Source organism: Cherax quadricarinatus, chromosome 14 (genome assembly GCF_038502225.1).
Source record: "Cherax quadricarinatus isolate ZL_2023a chromosome 14, ASM3850222v1, whole genome shotgun sequence".
NCBI lineage: Eukaryota > Metazoa > Arthropoda > Malacostraca > Decapoda > Parastacidae > Cherax > Cherax quadricarinatus.
The window spans coordinates 16,550,509-16,569,234 of record NC_091305.1 but is presented as its reverse complement, the minus strand read 5'-3'; the positions used below and the strand labels follow the sequence as shown (position 1 = coordinate 16,569,234).

The 18,726-nt window shown below is 40.3% G+C and overlaps 1 protein-coding gene across 1 annotated transcript; it reads left to right on the top strand.

Moving 5' to 3' along the window:
- The first annotated feature begins 2,135 nt into the window (after window positions 1–2,135).
- LOC128695216 (homeobox protein ceh-30-like) lies at window positions 2,136–4,212 on the top strand. The gene has a single exon (XM_053785737.2). It carries the CDS (start codon window positions 2,843–2,845, stop codon window positions 3,722–3,724), a length of 882 nt encoding a protein of 293 aa, XP_053641712.1. The 5' UTR covers window positions 2,136–2,842; the 3' UTR covers window positions 3,725–4,212.
- Window positions 4,213–18,726: the final 14,514 nt, after the last annotated feature.

The window sequence follows — 18,726 nt, the reverse complement described above, 5'->3', positions numbered from 1 at the left end:
TTCTTCCTGCCTTCCTCATCCCTCTTCCTGCCTTGCTCTTCCCTCTTCCTGCCCTGGCCTCCCTTCTTCCTGCTCTGGTCTCCCCTCTTCCTGCCCTGGTCTCCCCTCTTCCTGCCCTGGTCTCCCCTCTTCCTGCCCTGGTCAACCTTCTTCCTGCCCTGGTCTCCCCTCTTCCTGCCCTGGTCTCCCTTCTTCCTGCCCTGGTCTCCCTTCTTCCTGCCCTGGTCTCCCCTCTTCCTACCCTGGTCTCCCCTCTTCCTACCCTGGTCTCCCCTCTTCCTACCCTGGTCTCCCCTCTTCCTACCCTGGTCTCCCCTCTTCCTACCCTGGTCTCCCCTCTTCCTACCCTAATCTCCCCTCTTCCTACCCTGGTCTTCCCTTTTCCTACCCTGGTCTTCCCTTTTCCTACCCTGGTCTCCCCTCTCCCTGCCATGGTCTCCCCTCTCCCGGCCCTGGTCTCCCCTCTCCCTGCCCTGGTCTCCCCTCTCCCTGCCCTGGTCTCCCCTCTCCCTGCCCTGGTCTCTAGCTCTGCACCCCAACATAAACAACAACAATACTGGTTTAGTTGTTCTGATTTCATAGTTAGATTGTTTGTTTATTTGTTTGTTTGACAACTGACCTGAGCAGCTGCTGGATACAGGTTGATTAATTAATTAATAACAATGAAATAATTGTTAAATTTATTATTATTATTAATGCTGTTATTATTATTAGTAGTAGTATTACTTGATTATTATTTTATTATCGTTACAATTATTATTATTATAATTTATTTGTTTCAAGGTTATCGTTTTATAACTTGAAAACGGTTTATCAGATCGGCTTCAAATTTTCAACACTGGTGTACCGTCAGCAGGGAGCGAGTCATCATGCAGCCGCTGGCTTGTGTGGCTCCCCTCTGATCACTTTTATGTACATCATTCTCGGGTTTGGTTGCTGGGTGGTAACTTGGGAACGCCTCTTCTGACCGGATTCAAACTTTCGATACTAGTGTATCCTAGTTAGAAGTTTTGGAATTGTTATTAAAGGAATGGTAATTTCTTTTATCGTGTGATACCTTGAGTAAGTCTCCTCTGTATGGCGTTAATCTTCAATGGTTGATATATCTTTCACCTACCTGAAGGGTGTTCCGGGGGTCAATGCCCCCGCGGCCCAGTCCTTAACGAGGCATCGCGGTACATCAGGGCCTGATTAACCAGGCTGTTACTGCTAGCTGCAGGTACTTCAACGTACGAACCACAACTCGGCTGATCGGGTACTGACTTTAGGTATCTGTCCAGCTTCCTCTTGAAGGCAGTCAGGGGTTTATTGGTAAGTGTCCTTATGCCTGGTGGGAGGCTGTTAAACAGTCTTGGGCCCCGGACACTCATTACATTTTTTTTAGTTTAGGTTGTGCTGCTGTAATTGTTGCTAATTTACTAACACGGTTAATAAATTTGGAATTGTTGAATTCTGTGTGATAACTGAAGAATGTATCATCTGGTCGGCTTGAAACTTTTAGTGCTGGTGCGATTTTTTTTTTTAAGAGAAAGACTCACATTCATTTTGGGTTACAAAAGTGTTATTTACAAATTTTAAAAACAAAATCGCATCCGGGTCATTTCAATTATTAAATCCGATCAGTTTCAAATATTTCAAACTGGTGTATCTTACTTAGAGAAAATTTTGGACTGATTTTGGCCTGTGTGGCTGCCAGTTTTATTAAAGAAATTTGGAAAAACTTAAATGTTGATTTCCATACAACTGGTGAATGCTTTGTCCGATCGATTTCAAACTTTTATGAAAGCAACTTCTGAGCAGCTTTAATTTTAAGGAACTAGTACGTTATGGACTTATTTTCTGTGACAACTTGAGAATATCTCTGCCGGCTGGCTTGAAACTTTGCCAGCTGTTGTATCTTAGTGGAAGATTATTGTAAGATCAGTAACATTAATAATTTAATTAAATATTATAATTAAAAAAAAACAATAATAATAATTATAAAATAATAATTATAATACTAATTATTATAATAAATGCTAATTATAACAATAATAAATATATAACAAAATTATTATTATTATTATAATAACGTATTTAACACTGTCGTTTAAAATTAGCAAGTGAATTCAGTGTCTTCTTACTGGGCTAACCTAGCATGCTAAAGTTCCATAACAAATGCAATTAAAGGCAGCAATATAGTCCTCTTAAAGAGGTCATAATTTGGAAAGTATGTTAGTGCCTCACTAATTGAAATATGTAAACAATGTTACTTAGACCTGACCAGAGGTTGCCTGAGTTCCCTAAACCATTACCTGGGCGGAGGCATGGAGCGTGCAGGTAAACAAGACCATAGTGGCCCGACTGGCTCATCACCCGTGAAGAAACATTTATTAAAAGACTCTCACATTCCCGCCATCAAGAAAATCCTGGGTTGGCGCCTCTTGGCGGGCGCGGGAAGTGAGCGCGGGAAAGAGAGAGCTGGAAGCAAGAATAATAGCATCATTCCTATTCCTTGCATGTTGTCGGGAGCCGTTGTAATAACTTAGTTGTTGTAGCCTCTTACTCGGCCAGCTTCAGTTGGCATTATTGTCTCCCCGGCAGTCAGTGTGAGAGGTCGACATGATTCATTTGAACACCACTGAATTCAAGAATGGAGGCCAGCAGTTAATGGGCTCCCAGCGTGCAGGAGGAGGAGCAAAGAAGCCAGGGGGTGGAGCCATGACTTGTATTGACCAGTCAGCTGCCGCCTGTGGTGAGTGCTAGCGGGGGGGGCGGCGCCTCGGTAACGGACATTTAGAGAGGCGTGTGTGACGTTCATGTGTCAGTATCACAGTGACAGGTGGAGTATACACACCTCACCATGATTCACGCTACAGGCATTCCGTTCTTCAACCCGCTGCTCAGTATGGGTGGCATGCCCTTTCCTTGGGCACTGCCTACTCAGGGATCACCACCGAGCTCGCCGCCGTCATCTCCCGTATCCAGCACCAGCTTGTGGCACCGCCCGCAGCCAGCCAGGGCGGCCTCCTTCACCATCGACGCCATCCTAGGTCGCCGCCAACAAGAGGCAGAACAAGTTGGTCGATCCTTGGCACTCCGCCGGGAAGAGCGGCTCTCCCGGCCGTCGCCCTACCCCGCCGTCAGCAGCGACCTCAGTGGTAGTGGTGGCAGCCACTCCTCCAGCACCTCCAATTCATCAGCCAAGGCGAAAGTTAAGCGAGTGAGAACCATATTCACAGCGGAACAGCTAGAGCGCCTTGAAGCTGAGTTCGCTCGTCAACAGTACATGGTGGGACCCGAGCGGTTGTACCTGGCGGCGGCGCTCAACCTGACGGAGGCACAAGTCAAGGTGTGGTTCCAGAACCGACGGATCAAGTGGCGTAAACAGTATATGGAACAGCAACACGCCAAACTCGCTGGCAACCAGGACTCTTCTCTGCTCCCTGACGGCGGCGATGAGTCTCTCACTCCCACAGAAGGCAGGACATCGCCCCTCGGAGACTTGCCTGCCTCCCCTGCGAGTCCCAGCAGCACGGGGGAGCCGCCAGAAGAGCAGCAAGAGCCACAGCAGCAGCAACAACAGCATCAGCAACAGCAGCAGCAGCAGCAACAACAGAACAGCCTGCCGACGCTTCCCACCCCGCCATACCCGACGTACTTGGCGGCGACGTTGACGGCGGCGTACGCAGAGCAGCAAAGTGAACCCGCTGACCTGACCACCTGCAACGCCAGAGCAAAGTGAAGCAGCAGGCTGGGGTCTTCCCCTGACTCTCATCACCCTGTTCTCCGTGACACAGTGAAACGTGCGGAGTTCACGTTCCTGCTGCCAGTGTCTTCATCGCCCGCCTCGATGTTGCTGCAGCCGCTCCATCGCAGTATTTTGGTGCCGTTGGTGGTGCAGCACACGGCCGACGGCGGCGCTGCAGAAGACAGTGTTGACCTTCCACTACCTGCAACGTAATCGATTTGACATCGCCAGCACTACACAAGCTGGAAGTTACTTGCCAGACCTCAGGACACTCTCGAGTGTGACAACAGTTAAGAACGAACGCTTGAAGACTGCTTCAAGTCTGCGCCCTTATGCATAAACCAAAACACAAATTATTCCTAATAGAAGAGTAGTGAAGTAGCTGTTGTGAGGTGAGCTAGACAAATGTCAGCCAGGTGGCAGTGTCAGCCGGTACACTGCACCTGTGTGGGTCACACTGACCAAGACAGAGTTTTTTTAAACACTTGTTAGAGATTTATGTTAAATCTTCCTACACTTTTTGAGCATTCCAGAATGATGCTGAGTTCCTATGAGATTTTTTCGTGAGTGTGTATGTGTACATATGTATGCATTTATGTACTTTTCCTTAACTGTTACGATGTGTCAAAGCCTAAGTGACTATCACTGAACATTGTACGTCGGCCTCCATCATAGATGATAATCTAGTCTTTTTTTAATAAAATATTTCACGATTAAAATGATTTTCAGTATCATCCTTTTTTCAATCCCACTTATGTAGACTCCAGGTAGGTGTACTGCGGCTGCTGGTCTTCACCACACGTGGCTCTTCCCACCTTTACACCTGTTTTGTCATATATTGTAATGCGCTGGATGACCCACATGGGTTTAGCGCCTTTCTAAATATATTAACAATAACGTAATACAAATAGACATTCATTATCAATGGAAGTGAGACGCAACATTCCAATTACTGTTCCAAAAGTCAATTGACTATAAACACCATCTTAATCCTAATTATTTTAACACACACACACACACACACACACACACACACACACACACACACACACACACACACACACACACACACACACACACACACACACACATATATACATATATATATATATATATATATATATATATATATATATATATATATATATATATATATATATATATATATCGTAGTAAAGTAGCCGATCTTGCCGAATACGCTAAACTCCCTTAAAAAATTAACTTTTCCAAACATTTTTACAGACTGATAGATATTTTTTTATTAACAATGATGTTAAGGTTTTTATTTATTGACCAAAACTAACACAGAAACCTAACCTAACCTCCAATAAACTAACTCAATTTTTTAAGCTAAATTCTGCAATATATATATATATATATATATATATATATATATATATATATATATATATATATATATATATATAAATATATATAAATATATATATATATATATATATATATATATATATATATATATATATATATATATATATATATATATATATATATATATATATATATATATATATATATATATATATATATCAACACGTCGGCCGCTTCCCACCGAGGCAAGGTGACACAAAAAGAAAGAAATATCCAAAAAAGAAAGAAAAAACTTTTATCATCATTCAACACTTTCATCATCACTCATACAGAGTGATGATGAAAGTGTTGAATGATGCATTTGTCACTCCAAATGCAGAGGTCCCTCCAAATTCCCAGGATCGCAAACGCATCCTTTAACGTGCAGGCATTGTACTTCCTATTTATTAGGACTCAAGTCCGGCTAACCGGTTTCCCTGAATCCCTTCACCAAATATTACCCTGCTCACACTCCAACAGCTCAGCAGGTCCCAAAAACCATTCGTCTCCATTCACTCCTATCTAACACGCTCATGCACGCTTGCTGGAAGTCCAAGCCCCTCGCCCACAAAAACCATTTACCCCCTCCCCCCAACCTTTTTGGGGACGATCCCTATCCCGCCTTTTTTCCCCCAACAGACTAATATGCTCTCCAAGTCATTCTACTTTGTTCCATTCTCTATAAATGACCAAACGATCTCAACAACCCCTCTCAGCCCTCTGACTAATACTTTTAGTAACTCCACACCTCCTAATTTCCACACTACGAATTCTTTGCATAATATTTACACTACATATTGCCCTTAGACACGACATCTCCACTCCCTCCAGCCGCCTCCTCGCTGCAGCATTTACAACCCAAGCGTCGCACCCATATAAGAAGTATTAGTGCCACTGTACCCTCGTACATTCCCTTCTTTGCCTTCATGGATAACATTCTTTGTCTCCTAATTTATGGATTTAGAAAAGGCATATGATAGAGAGGATTGGGAGAGCAACATGGCAGATGTTGCAAGTGTATGGAATAGGTAATAAGTTTTAACTAAATGCTGCAAAGAGTTTTTTGAGGATAGTGAGGCTCGGGTTAGTGTGTGTAGAAGAGAGGGAGACTACTTCCCGGTAAAAGTAGGTCTTAGACAGGGATGTGTAATGTCACCATGGTTGTTTAACATAACTACAGATGGGGTTGTAAAAGAAGTAAATGCTAGGATGTTGGGGAGAGGGGTGGGATTAAATTATGGGGAATCAAATACAAAATGGGAGTTGACACAGTTGCTTCTTGTTGGTGATACTGGGCTTATGGGAGATTCTACAGAAAAGTCGCAAAGGTTAGTGGACAAGTTTGGAAGAGTGTGTAAAGGTAGAAAGTTCAAAGTGAACATAGATAAGAGTAAGGTAATGAGGGTATCAAACGATTTAGATAAAGAAAAATGGATATCACATTGGAGAGAAGGAGTATAAAAGAAGTGAATGTTTTCATATATGTGGGAGTTGACTTGTCAGCAGATGGGTTTATGAAGGACGAGATAAACCATAGAATTCATATATATATATATATATATATATATATATATATATATATATATATATATATATATATATATATATATATATATATATATATATATATATATAGGGAGGTACCACCTCCAGAACTGTCCGATAGACAAATTCCAACTACTCCGTTATGAAAAACTGGAGGAAATAATAACTAGAACTGAGTATACTACAAAATTCCAATCACACAATAGAGAGGAAAAGTAATGTGAGAGACCTGGGAGTGGTAATGTCAGAGGATCTCACCTTCAAGGATCACAACAATGCCATTATCACATCTGTGAGGAAACTGATAGGATGGATAATGAGAACATTCAAGACAAGAGATGCTAAGCCAATGATGATCCTTTTTAAATCACTTATTCTCTCTAGGCTGGAATACTGCTGTACATTAACATCCCCATTCAAGGCAGGTGAAATTGCACATCTAGAGAATGTACAGAGAACCTTTACTGCACATGTAAGTTCCATCAAACACCTTAAATACTGGGAGCGCCTGGAAGCACTTGACTTGTACTCACTGGAGCGCAGGCGAGAGAGACATATCATAATCTACACCTGGAAGATTCTGGAGGGACTGGTCCCTAATATGCACACACAAATCACTCCATGTGAAAGCAAAAGACTTGGCAGGCGATGCAACATACCCCCAGTGAAAAGCAGGGACGTCACTGGTACACTACGAGAAAACGCAAAAAGTGTTCGGGGCCCAAGACTGTTCAACAGCCTCCCACCAGCAATAAGGGCATTACCAGTAGACCCCTGGTTGTCTTCAAGAGGGAGCTGGACAGATACCTAAAGACGGTGCCGGATCAGCCGGGCTGTGGTTCGTACGTTGGATTACGTGCGGCCAGCAGTAACAGCCTCGTTGATCAGGCCCTGATCCACCGGGAGGCCTGGTCGTGGACCGGGCAGCGGGGACGTTGATCCTCGGAATGCCCTCCAGGTAGGGACCCTCATCCTCAGAGAAAAGAATAAACTTGCTTCAGGAAAAACTCAAGGTTCTCCATGAAGCTGTTTGAGAATTTTATATATATATATATATATATATATATATATATATATATATATATATATATATATATCACGTTTATATATATATATATAGATATATATATATATATATATATATATCACATTTATTTATATATATATATATATATATATATATATATATATATATATATATATATATATATATATATATATATATACACATATATATAGCTATATATAATACATATATTATATATATATATATATATATATATATATATATATATATATATATATATATATATATATATATATATATATATATATATATATATATATATATATATATATGCAAACAATCGCAGACGGGCGATCTTAACTATGCAGGACAAGCCATGCGGGGGTAGAAATCTTTAGATTTCAACCCCCCGTGGTTTGTTCTGCATATATATAAATATATAAATATATATATATATATATATATATATATATATATATATATATATATATATATATATATATATATATATATATATATATCCTAGATAGTAGGTTGGTAGACAGCAACCACCCAGGGTGGTACTACTGTCCTGCAAAGTGAGTGTAAAACGAAAGCCTGTAATTGTTTTACAAGATAGAAGGATTGCCAGTGTCCTTTTTTCTGTCTCATAAACATGGAAGATTTCAGGTACAATATGTCTTGCTACTTCTACTTACACTTAGGTCACACTACATATACATGTACAAGCATATATATACACACACCCCTCTGGGTTTTCTGTTATTTTCTTTCTGGTTCTTGTTCTTGTTTACTTCCTCTTATCTTCATGGGGAAGTGGAACAGAATTCTTCCTCCGTAAGCCATGCGTGCGTGTTGTAAGAGGCGACTAAAATGCCGGGAGCAAGGGGCTAGTAACCCCTTCTTCTGTATAAATTACTAAATTTAAGAAGAGAAACTTTTGTTTTTCTTTTTGGGTCACCCTGCCTTGGTGGGATACGGCAGGTTTGTTGGAAGAAGAAAGAAGATATATATATATATATATATATATATATATATATATATATATATATATATATATATATATATATATATATATATATATATATATATATATATATATATATATATATATATATATATATATATATTTCTCAACAAGTCGGCCGTCTCCCACCGAGGCAGGGTGACCCAAAAAAGAAAGAAAATCCCCAAAAAGAAAATGCTTTCATCATCATTCAACACTTTCACCACACTCACACATAATCACTGTTTTTGCAGAGGTGCTCAGAATACAACAGTTTAGAAGCATATACGTATAAAGATACACAACATATCCCTCCAAACTGCCAATATCCCAAACCCCTCCTTTAAAGTGCAGGCATTGTACTTCCATTTCCAGGACTCAAGTCCGACTATATGAAAATAACCGGTTTCCCTGAATCCCTTCACTAAATATTACCCTGCTCACACTCCAACAGATCGTCAGGTCCCAAATACCATTCGTCTCCATTCACTCCTATCTAACAGGCTCACGCACGCTTGCTGGAAGTCCAAGCCCCTTTCCCACAAAACCTCCTTTACCCCCTCTCTCCAACCCTTTCGAGGACGACCCCTACCTTGCCTTCCTTCCCCTATAGATTTATATGCTTTTCATGTCATTCTACTTTGATCCATTCTCTCTAAATGACCAAACCACCTCAACAACCCCTCTTCTGCCCTCTGACTAATACTTTTATTAACTCCACACCTTTTCCTAATTTCCACACTCCGAATTTTCTGCATAATATTTACACCACACATTGCCCTTAGACAGGACATCTCCACTGCCTCCAACCGTCTCCTCGCTGCTGCATTTACCACCCAAGCTTCACACCCATATAAGAGTGTTGGTACTACTATACTTTCAAACATTCCCTTCTTTGCCTCCATAGATAACGTTTTTTGACTCCACATATACCTCAATGCACCACTCACCTTTTTTCCCTCATCAATTCTATGATTAACCTCATCCTTCATAAATCCATCCGCCGACACATCAACTCCCAAGTATCTGAAAACATTCACTTCTTCCATACTCCTCCTCCTCAATTTGATATCCAATTTTTCTTTATCTAAATCATTTGATACCATCATCACCTTACTCTTTTCTATGTTCACTTTCAACTTTCTACCTTTACACACATTCCCAAACTCATCCACTAACCTTTGCAATTTTTCTTTAGAATCTCCCATAAGCACAGTATCATCAGCAAAAAGTAACTGTGTTAATTCCCATTTTGAATTTGATTCCCCATAATTTAATCCCACCCCTCTCCCGAACACCCTAGCATTTACTTCTTTTACAACCCCATCTATAAATATATTAAAACCATGGTGACATTACACATCCCTGTCTAAGACCTACTTTTACCGGGAAGTAGTCTCCCTCTCTTCTACACACCCTAACCTGAGCCTCACTATCCTCATAAAAACTCTTTACAGCATTTAGTAACTTACCACCTCTTCCATATACTTGCAACATCTGCCACATTGCTCCCCTATCCACTCTATCATATGCCTTTTCTAAATCCATAAATGCAATATAAACTTCCCTACCTTTATCTAAATACTGTTCACATATATGCTTCAATGTAAACACTTGATCTACACATCCCCTACCCACTCTGAAACCTCCTTGCTCATCCGCAATCCTACATTCTGTCTTACCTCTAATTCTTTCAATTATAACCCTACCGTACACTTTTCCTGGTATACTCAATAAACTTATTCCTCTATAATTTTTACAATCTCTTTTGTCCCCTTTCCCTATATATAAAGGGACTATACATGCTCTCCGCCAATCTCGGTGGCCTGGTGGCTAAAGCTCCCGCTTCACACACGGAGGGCCCGGGTTCGATTCCCGGCGGGTGGAAACATTCCGACACGTTTCCTGACACCTGTTGTCCTGTTCACCTAGCAGCAAATAGGTACCTGGGTGTTAGTCGACTGGTGTGGGTCGCATCCTGGGGGACAAGATTAAGGACCCCAATGGAAATAAGTTAGACAGTCCTCGATGACGCACTGACTTTCTTGGGTTATCCTGGGTGGCTAACCCTCCGGGGTTAAAAATCCGAACGAAATCTTATCTTATCTTATCTTATCTTCCCCTCTTTCATACATTTATTAAACAAAAGTACCAACCACTCCAACACTATATCCCCCCCTGCTTTTAACATTTCTGTCATGATCCCATCAGTTCCAACTGCTTTACCCCCTTTCATTCCGCGTAATGCCTCACGTACCTCCCCCACACTTACATTCTGCTCTTCTTCACTCCTAAAAGATGGTATACCTCCCTGGCCAGTGCATGAAATTACCGCCTCCCTTTCTTCCTCAACATTTAAAAGTTCCTCAAAATATTCTCGCCATCTACCTAATACCTCCCTCTCCCCATCTACTAACTCCCCTACTCTGTTTTTAACTGACAAATCCATACTTTCCCTAGGCTTTCTTAACTTGTTTAACTCACTCCAAAATTTTTTCTTATTTTCATTAAAATTTCTTGACAGTGCCTCTCCCACTCTATCATCTGCTCTCCTTTTGCACTCTCTCACCACTCTCTTCACCTTTCTTTTACTCTCCATATACTCTGCTCTTCTTATAACACTTCTGCTTTGTAAAAACCTCTCGTAAGCTAACTTTTTCTCTTTTATCACACCCTTTACTTCATCATTCCACCAATCACTCGTCTTTCCTCCTGCACCCACCCTCCTATAACCACAAACTTCTGCCCCACATTCTAATACTGCATTTTTTAAACTATTCCAACCCTCTTCAACCCCCCCACTACTCATCTTTGCACTAGCCCACCTTTCTGCCAATAGTTGCTTACATCTCCCCCGAACTTCCTCCCCCCCTCTTACTTGTTGCCACCTTCCTCTTTTCCCATCTACCTCTTACTCTAACTGTAGCTACAACTAAATAATGATCCGATATATCAGTTGCCCCTCTATAAACATGTACATCCTGGAGCCTACCCATCAACCTTTTATCCACCAATACGTAATCTAACAAACTACTTTCATTACGTGTTACATCATACCTTGTATATTTATTTATCCTCTTTTTCATAAAATATGTATTACTTATTACCAAATCTCTTTCTACACACAGCTCAATTAAAGGCTCCCCATTTACATTTACCCCTGGCACCCCAAATTTACCTGCTACTCCCTCCATAACATTTTTACCCACTTTAGCATTGAAATCCCCAACCACCATTACTCTCACACTTGATTCAAAACTCCCCACGCATTCACTCAACATTTCCCAAAATCTCTCTCTCTCTCCTCTACACTTCTTTCTTCTCCAGGTGCATACACGCTTACTATAACCCACTTTTCACACCCAATCTTTATTTTACTCCACATAATCCTTGAATTAATACATTTATAGTCCCTCTTTTCCTCCCATAGCTTATCCTTCAACATTATTGCTACTCCTTCTTTAGCTCTAACTCTATTTGAAACCCCTGACCTAATCCCATTTATTCCTCTCCATTGAAACTCTCCCACCCCCTTCAGCTTTGTTTCACTTAAAGCCAGGACATCCAGCTTCTTCTCATTCATAACATCCACAATCATCTCTTTCTTATCATTTGCACAACATCCACGCACATTCAGACTTCCCACTTTGACAATTTTCTTCTTATTCTTTTTAGTAATCTTTACAGGAAAAGGGGTTACTAGCCCATGGTTCCTGGCATTTTAGTTGACTTTTACAACATGCATGGCTTAGGGAGGAAAGATTCTTATTCCACTTACCCATGGATATAAAAGGAAAAGTAATAAGACCAAGAACTATTAAGATAAAATCAAAGAAAAACTCAGATGAGTGTGTATAAATAAACGTGTACATGTATGTGTAGTGTGACCTAAGTGTAAGTAGAAGTAGCAAGACATACCTGTAATCTTGCATATTTATGAGACAGACAAAAGACACCAGCAATCCTACCATCATGTAAAACAATTAAAGGCTTTTGTTTTACACTCACTTAGCAGAACGGTAGTACCTCCCTGGGTGGTTGCTGTCTACCAACCTACTACTGTATATATATATATATATATATATATATATATATATATATATATATATATATATATATATATATATATATATATATATATATATATATATATATATATATATATATATATATATATATATATATCACAAAATATATATATATATATATATATATATATATATATATATATATATGTATATATATATATATATATATAAGTCGTGCCGAATAGGTAAAACTTGCAATTTTGGCTTAAATAGCAACTCTCTTCTTGCCGAATAAGGCAAGCGAAAATTTGCGTATTCAATAATTTCGCAAAAATAATTCTGAACCTAAGGAAAAATATATTTCATGGTGCTTGTTTATTATTAAATTATAGTAAACTTATATAAAATATATTTAGTTGGATTAGGCTAAATTAAATTGCGCTTGTTATAACATGGTTAGGTAAGTTTTCTAAGGTTCTTTTGGAACAAAATTATTAATTTTTACATTAACATATATGAAAAAAATATATCTTTAAACGTATAAGAGAAAATTTTAGAAAGGACTTAATTTTAAATGAGCTCTTGCTAACTGACCAGTTTTATTTATTCGGTACAACACACACACACACACATGCACACACACGCACGTACACCGTGTATGTTAGGCCCATATTGGAGTATGCGGCACCAGTTTGGAACCCACACCTAGCCAAGCACGTGAAGAAACTAGAGAAAGTGCAAAGGTTTGCAACAAGACTAGTCCCAGAGCTAAGAGGTATGTCCTACGAGGAGAGGTTAAGGGAAATCAACCTGACGACACTGGAGGACAGGAGAGATAGGGGGGACATGATAACGACATACAAAATACTGAGAGGAATTGACAAGGTGGACAAAGACAGGATGTTCCAGAGATTGGACACAGTAACAAGGGGACACAGTTGGAAGCTGAAAACACAGATGAATCACAGGGATGTTAGGAAGTATTTCTTCAGCCACAGAGTAGTCAGTAAGTGGAATAGTTTGGGAAGCGATGTAGTGGAGGCAGGATCCATACATAGCTTTAAGCAGAGGTATGATAAAGCTCACGGCTCAGGGAGAGTGACCTAGTAGCGATCAGTGAAGAGGCGGGGCCAGGAGCTCGGACTCGACCCCCGCAACCTCAACTAGGTGAGTACAACTAGGTGAGTACACACACACACACACACACACACACACACACACACACACACACACACACACACACACACACACACACACACACACACACTCACACACACACACACACACACACACACACACACACACACACACACACACACACTCACACACACACACACACACACACACACACACACACACACACACACACACACACACACACACACACACACACGGACATGTGGTCCAGTAACTGGCTTCTCGAATTCAATCCAGCCAAATGCAAAGTCATGAAGATTGGGGAGGGGCAATGAAGACCGCAGACAGAGTATAGGCTAGGTGGACAAAGACTACAGACCTCACTCAGGGAGAAAGACCTTAGGGTGACCATAATACCGAGCACATCACCGAAGGCACACATCAACCAAATAACCGCTGCAGCATACGGGCGCCTGGCAAACCTGAAAATAGCGTTCCGATACCTTAATAAGGAATCGTTCAAGACACTGTACACTATGTATGTTAGGCCCATACTGGAGTATGCAGCACCAGTCTGGAACCCACACCTGGTCAAGCACGTCAAGAAGTTAGAGAAAGTACAAAGGTTTGCAACAAGGCTAGTCCCAGAGCTCAGGGGAATGTCGTACGAGGAAAGGTTGAGGGAAATCGGACTGACGACACTGGAGGACAGAAGGGTCAGGGGAGACATGATAACGACATACAAGATACTGCGGGGAATAGACAAGGTGGACAGAGATAGGATGTTCCAGAGAGGGGACAGAGGGACAAGTGGTCACAACTGGAAGCTGAAGACTCAGACGAGTCACAGGGACGTTAGGAAGTATTTCTTCAATCATAGAGTTGTCAGCAAGTGGAATAGCCTAGCAAGTGAAGTAGTGGAGGCAGGAACCATACATAGTTTTAAGAAGAGGTATGACAAAGCTCAGGAAGCAGAGAGAGAGAGGACCCAGTAGCGATCAGTGAAGAGGCGGGGCCAGGAGCTGAGTCTCGACCCCTGCAACCACAATTAGGTGAGTACACACACACACACCACACAGACACACACACACACACACACGCACACACACACACACACACACACACACACACGTACTCATATATAACAGGCCTAGTGTCTAATCGACATGTGCCTAGGACAAAATGGTAACTAACACACAAACACATAAATATATATATATATATATATATATATATATATATATATATATATATATATATATATATATATATATATATAAATATATATATATATATATATATATATATATTATATTATATATATATATATATATATATATATATATATATATATATATATATATAAGTACATAAAATAAACATTTGAGCACGAGACCTTATTAAATAATAATATTAGCATCACTGAACCTGTAATAATAATTAGTGTATAAGCACTTAGAAATGCTGCAGAATATTGATAAGCATCTTGAGACAAGGTACAAGACCCGAAGCTCGATGTGAATTGGAAGACATGCTGTTATCTCTCATGAGATTCATTCCCTCTGGCTCTGTATCATCCCTACGGGTTAAGAGCTCCCTCATTAATGTAATAATAATAATAATAATAATAATAATAATAATAATAATAATAATAATAATAATAATAATAATACCTGGAGTTTACCTGGAGAGAGTTCCGGGGGTCAACGCCCCCGCGGCCCGGTCTGTGACCAGGCCTCCTGGTGGATCAGAGCCTGATCAACCAGGCTGTTACTGCTGGCTGCACGCAAACCAACGTACGAGCCACAGCCCGGCTGATCAGGAACCGACTTTAGGTGCTTGTCCAGTGCCAGCTTGAAGACTGCCAGGGGTCTGTTGGTAATCCCCCTTATGTGTGCTGGGAGGCAGTTGAACAGTCTCGGGCCCCTGACACTTATTGTATGGTCTCTTAACGTGCTAGTGACACCCCTGCTTTTCATTGGGGGATGTTGCATCGTCTGCCAAGTCTTTTGCTTTCGTAGTGAGTGATTTTCGTGTGCAAGTTCGGTACTAGTCCCTCTAGGATTTTCCAGGTGTATATAATCATGTATCTCTCCCGCCTGCGTTCCAGGGAATACAGGTTCAGGAACCTCAAGCGCTCCCAGTAATTGAGGTGTTTTATCTCCGTTATGCGCGCCGTGAAGGTTCTCTGTACATTTTCTAGGTCAGCAATTTCACCTGCCTTGAAAGGTGCTGTTAGTGTGCAGCAATATTCCAGCCTAGATAAAACAAGTGACCTGAAGAGTGTCATCCTGGGCTTGGCATCCCTCGTTTTGAAGGTTCTCATTATCCATCCTGTCATTTTTCTAGCAGATGCGATCGATACAATGTTATGGTCCTTGAAGGTGAGATCCTCCGACATGATCACTCCCAGGTCTTTGACGTTGGTGTTTCGCTCTATTTTGTGGCCAGAATTTGTTCTGTACTCTGATGAAGATTAATTTCCTTATGTTTACCATATCTGAGTAATTGAAATTTCTCATCGTTGAACTTCATATTGTTTTCTGCAGCCCACTGAAAGATTTGGTTGATGTCCGCCTGGAGCCTTGCAGTGTCTGCAATGGAAGACACTGTCATGCAGATTCGGGTTTCATCCAAAGACAAAAACTCGTGTCAGGAGAATTTTTTTCAGTTCTTCCTGACAAACAATATACCTCCCCTACCTTCTTCATTATACCTCACAAACAATATACCTCCACTACCTTCTTCATTATACCTCACAAACAATATACCTCCACTACCTTCTTCATTATACCTCACAAACAATATACCTCCACTACCTTCTTCATTATACCTCACAAACAATATACCTCCACTACCTTCTTCATTATACCTCACAAACAATATACCTCCCCTACCTTCTTCATTACACCTCACAAACAATATACCTCCTCTACCTTCTTCATTATACCTCACAAACAATATACCTCCCCTACCTTCTTCATTATACCACACAAACAATATACCTCCACTACCTTCTTCATTATACCTCACAAACAATATACCTCCCCTACCTTCTTCATTATACCACACAAACAATATACCTCCCCTACCTTCTTCATTATACCTCACAAACAATATACCTCCCCTACCTTCTTCATTATACCACACAAACAATATACCTCCCCTACATTCTTCATTATATCTCACAAACAATATACCTCCCCTACCTTCTTCATTATACCTCACAAACAATACACCTCCCCTACCTTCTTCATTATACATCACAAACAATATACCTCCCATACCTTCTTCATTATACCACACAAACAATATACCTCCCCTACCTTCGTCATTATACCTCACAAACAATATATCTCCCCTACCTTTTTCATTATACCTCACAAACAATATACCTCCCCTACCTTCTTCATTATACCTCACAAACAATATACCTCCCATACCTTCTTCATTATACCTCAAAAACAATATACCTCCCCTACCTTCTTCATTATACCTCACAAACAATATACCTCCCCCACCTTCTTCATTATACCACACAAACAATATACCTCCCCTACCTTCTTAATTATACCTCACAAACAATATACCTCCCATACCTTCTTCATTATACCTCACAAACAATATACCTCCCCTACCTTCTTCATTATACCACACAAACAATATACCTCCCATACCTTCTTCATTATACCACACAAACAATATACCTCCCATACCTTCTTCATTATACCACACAAACAATATAAATCCCATACCTTCTTCATTATACCACACAAACAATATACCTCCCATACCTTCTTCATTATACCACACAAACAATATACCTCCCATACCTTCTTTATTATACCACACAAACAATATACCTCTCATACCTTCTTCATTATACCACACAAACAATATACCTCCCATACCTTCTTCATTATACCACACAAACAATATACCTCCCATACCTCCTTCATTATACTACACAAACAATATACCTCCCATACCTTCTTCATTATACCACACAAACAATATACCTCCAATACCTTCTTCAATATACCACACAAACAATATACCTCACATACCTTCTTCATTATACCACACAAACAATATACCTCCCATACCTTCTTCATTATACCACACAAACAATATACCTCCCATACCTTCTTCATTATACCACACAAACAATATACCTCCCCTACCTTCTTCATTATACCACACAAACAATATACCTCCCATACCTTCTTCATTATACCTCACAAACAATATACCTCCCCTACCTTCTTCATTATACCACACAAACAATATACCTCCCATACCTTCTTCATTATACCTCACAAACAATATACCTCCCATACCTTCTTCATTATACCTCACAAACAATATACCTCCCCTACCTTCTTCATTATACCACACAAACAATATACCTCCCCTACCTTCTTCATTATACCACACAAACAATATACCTCCCATACCTTCTTCATTATACCTCACAAACAATATACCTCCCCTACCTTCTTCATTATACCACACAAACAACATACCTCCCCTACCTTCTTCATTATACCTCACAAACAATATACCTCCCCTACCTTCTTCATTATACCACACAAACAATATACCTCCCATACCTTCTTCATTATACCTCACAAACAATATACCTCCCCTACCTTCTTCATTATACCACACAAACAACATTCCTCCCCTACCTTCTTCATTATACCTCACAAACAATATACCTCCCCTACCTTCTTCATTATACCTCACAAACAATATACCTCCCCTACCTTCTTCATTATACAACACAAACAATATACCTCCCATACCTTCTTCATTATACCTTACAAACAATATACCTCCCCTACCTTCTTCATTATACCTCACAAACAATATACCTCCCGTA